The sequence below is a fragment of the Helianthus annuus genome, chromosome 15 (assembly GCF_002127325.2).
Source record: "Helianthus annuus cultivar XRQ/B chromosome 15, HanXRQr2.0-SUNRISE, whole genome shotgun sequence".
Classification (NCBI taxonomy): Eukaryota; Viridiplantae; Streptophyta; class Magnoliopsida; order Asterales; family Asteraceae; genus Helianthus; species Helianthus annuus.
The window spans coordinates 139,364,081-139,367,704 of NC_035447.2; the positions used below are offsets into that span (position 1 = coordinate 139,364,081).

General features: G+C 38.4%; 2 protein-coding genes across 2 annotated transcripts; both read left to right on the plus strand.

Annotated features, from left to right (window-relative positions):
- Nucleotides 1-1,328: 1,328 nt before the first annotated feature.
- LOC110914347 (uncharacterized protein DDB_G0286299-like) lies at nt 1,329-2,925 on the plus strand. Its single transcript, XM_022159146.1, has 2 exons — nt 1,329-2,184; nt 2,588-2,925. Exons 1-2 carry the CDS (start codon nt 1,329-1,331, stop codon nt 2,923-2,925), a joined length of 1,194 nt encoding a protein of 397 aa, XP_022014838.1.
- Nucleotides 2,926-2,938: 13 nt separating this feature from the next.
- LOC110914348 (acidic leucine-rich nuclear phosphoprotein 32 family member E-like) lies at nt 2,939-3,388 on the plus strand. The gene has a single exon (XM_022159147.1). The coding sequence runs from the start codon at nt 2,939-2,941 to the stop codon at nt 3,386-3,388; it is 450 nt and encodes a 149-aa protein (XP_022014839.1).
- Nucleotides 3,389-3,624: the final 236 nt, after the last annotated feature.

Consider the following 3,624-nt stretch of genomic DNA (forward strand, 5'->3'; position numbering starts at 1 on the left):
TCGTCATTTTTCACACCTTTCGCTCTTAAGTTCATCCTCTCCGGCGACTTAAAGCGAAACCCTAAAACGTCCATCTATAGGCGAAGTGCTGCCCAAATTTTTACAGATCTTGTTGATTATCATAGTTTACAATCATGGGCAAGGTTGTTTGATTTCCAATTTGACCTGTATCATGCTTATTTTGAACTGTCAGCAAGAACTGTTGAACAAAGCTTAGATTTAGGATGTTAACAGTTAAATCAGAACTCAAAATCAATCATGTGCAGTCGTCTTAGTGTGTATATCATATTATTATGCATTGATTGTTTCAAATCTGTTGTTGGTTGATGTTTGTTGATGTCCGGACATTGCAGACTTAGATCTAGGGTTCATATAATGTCAAAATTAAAATTAAAATATACCCTTAGTGTCGGAATTATCATGTTAACAGATTAAAGGGTTCAATTTTGAGATTTGATCAGTTTTGAGTGTTTGTTGATGATTTCGCTTTTAGGGTTGTATGTGGTTCCGCTCATTTGAACATCATGTGTTTCCGCTTATCTGTACATCATGAGGTTCCGCTCTTATGCACAATCTGTGGTTTCGCTTTTAAGGTTATATGGTGTGATTTCATTCTTAGTGCATAAGTGGTTTCGCTTTTAGTGCACTTGTAATTTCGCTCTTAATGAACACTTGTAATTTCGCTCATAATACACTTAGAGTTTTCAAGTGAAATTGTTGTGATGAATTTTTCTAAGTATCTAATTCTCAGTGTATGTGATGTTGATTTGCAGGGATCTAGTGTTGTCTTTGATCCTCTTCACAACAGTTGTTGTGATTTGGACATTCAGAAACACCCGGAATTAGCAAAGTTTAGTGGTATATTGGAGTTTATGGGTCGTATTCCCATCCAGAAGGCATTGACTGATCAAAGACCACTGTACAATCTCACATAGAACGATTCTGGAAAAATGCAAGCTATGATGATCAGAACAAAGTTATTTCATCAATTGTTGAGGTGCATGGCAAGATGGAAAAGATTCTAGTCACTGAAGCGCTTATCCGTGAAGTTGTTAGCTTTCCAGATGAACCAGATTCTCCAATGAGATTTCCAGAAAGAATGGTGAAAGGATGCATGTTAAGAATGGGTTATCAGGGAGCTTTGAATGCAGGAAATTAATTGAAGTCAAAGTTTACAAAGCCATACAAGTTCATTATTCACTGTGTGTTGATGTCTTTGAGCCATACGAAAGGAAGTTATGATACGATGCGTGATTATCAAATGAATATGGTTACGGCATTAGTCTTGAACAAAAAAGTACAATTTCTCATACATTGTATTCCACTATATGACTGAGAATATCAAGACAGGCAGCAAGAGTTGGATGTATCCGAGGTTTGTGCAGATGATGATTGATCACGCTTATCTAGAAATTGACAGAAACATAAAAGATGACTTGTTGATACAATCACACATGAGCAATGATACGCTTAAACAGCTTGTGAGATACCACCCGAATCATCCAGAACCGAAAGTTGGTGCAGAATTCTTTAGTTTTATAAAAGATGCTAACTATGCTGATCCAGATCCAGTTGATCATCAGAACTGGAGGAATGAAGCTGAAATGAAAGAGGCAGCGTATGCTAAAGAGTTGAAAATTCTTGAAGATTTCAAAAGCACAAAGAATGAATGGTATGTGAAAGAAACAGGAAGAAGACGCAGAAAGGCCACACCTATTGTTAAAAAGGATGAGGAATCTTCTTCACAACTAAAGAAGAAGCAAAAGAAAGCTGCAAAAACATCTTTGATTGATGAACCTGAAGAAGATGAACAGGTGGTCACTGTGGAAAAGGAAACAGTGGTAGCTGCAGAAGAAGATCCATTTAATGTTGATGATTTGTTTGATACTGATGTCTTAGAGACAGGGCCAACAGTGGTTGCTGATGTTGATAAAGTTGTTAATGTTGAAGTCCAGAAAGGAAAAGAGAAAGTTATTGATGATATTGAGGGAGATGATGTGGATAAAGATACTACAAGCTCCACGAGCTCTTCAGATGAGGAGATTGACGAGACTGAACATTTACGAAAAGTTCAGGAAGCTACAAAACAAGAGAAGTTGTTGAGAAAGAGACGGGAAAAGGACAATGATGATGCTTACGTTCCTTCTCCAGAACATGTCTCCGAATCACAATCTCCTCCAGGAGGTAGAAAGAAAGCTCGAGCTCGAAAGAAAGTCATATCTCCGAAGATCAGAAAGGCTACACCAAAAGATATCAAAACCAAAGATTGTCCTAAAGAAGAAACAAACCAAAGAAACCAAGAAACCGCAAACACCACCTCATGAACCAACACCGCCACAATCACCAATCCAATCACCACCCCGACAACCTACTCCACCACAACAACCTTCACCACCAAAACAACCAACACCACCAAGACAACCATCACCACTACATCATTCACCACCACCACAACAAACCCTTCGTACCTCTCAAGAAATTTTTCAAACACCTCCACTCACCCAAGGTCAACTTACAACGGGTTCTGCAGGATACAGAAACTTTCCTAATGTTCCTTCAAATTTGAATGTGAGCCTTGATGATGTAGGAGATTTTGATTTTGCCAACACTTCACAAGTAAGGAATGTTGAAAAGAAGGTTGATGAAGTGATTGCTGAGAACAAGAAGCTAGCCGTTGAAAACAAGAAAGTTATGGATCGTGAAAGAATTCTAGAAATGCGTGTGAAAAGGTTAGAGAATGATAACAAAGAGTTGGTGAAAAAGATTGATTCTGATCAGATAGAGATAGATATTTTGAAAGTAAGAGTTGCTGAGCTGGAAGAAGAAAAAGCTCGACGTGACGAACAAAATGAGTATTTCAAGTTGAAGAACAAAGAACTTGAAGCAGCTAAAGCTTTCAGAGATCACGAGTTCTATGCTGAATAAAGTTGTTGAAAGCATGCTCGGAACATCTGTAGAGAAAAAGTTTGAAGAGCTGCAAGTTGAAGAGCTCAGAGCTGAACGTCAAGCCAAAATAGATGAACAAATAAAAGACAAAGGCAAAGGAGTTGAAGGAAGTTCTGCAGTGACAGAAAGATCGATTTTTCCTTCAATGGTGGTTGAAAATCTCGAGCCTATCTCTGTTGTTTCTGGTCTGTATGAGGATTATACTCCTATGGATGAGTTGATTGGAGATAGTGATGAAGATGATGAGGAGGAGGATGAAGAGGAAGGTGGCAAAGATGAGAAAGTCTATTCTGCGAGCAATCATGGTTCAGGTAAAGATGATGATGACGATGATGCTCAGGGTGGTACAGGGTTGAAAGTTACTGAAGCTTCTGCTGAACAGAATGTTGATAATTTGATGAATGATTCCGTGAACGAAGAATCAGGGGGAGCTGATAGATAGGGGGAGTCAGGTGATGTAGAGAATGTTTAATAAGCTGAAAAGTTGATCTTGAGGTTAGATACTTATCGTGAAGAAGGAGAGCATTTCCATACTTACACGTTGGAAGCAATTAAGGAAATGACTCGCATGGTGGATCCTGACTTTAAATTCGACTTTGAAGAAGAATTGAATGCCTTTGACATCAATCAGCAGCGTGATTACGAGTATAAGTATGTTGAAGATGCTGACTTGTATGA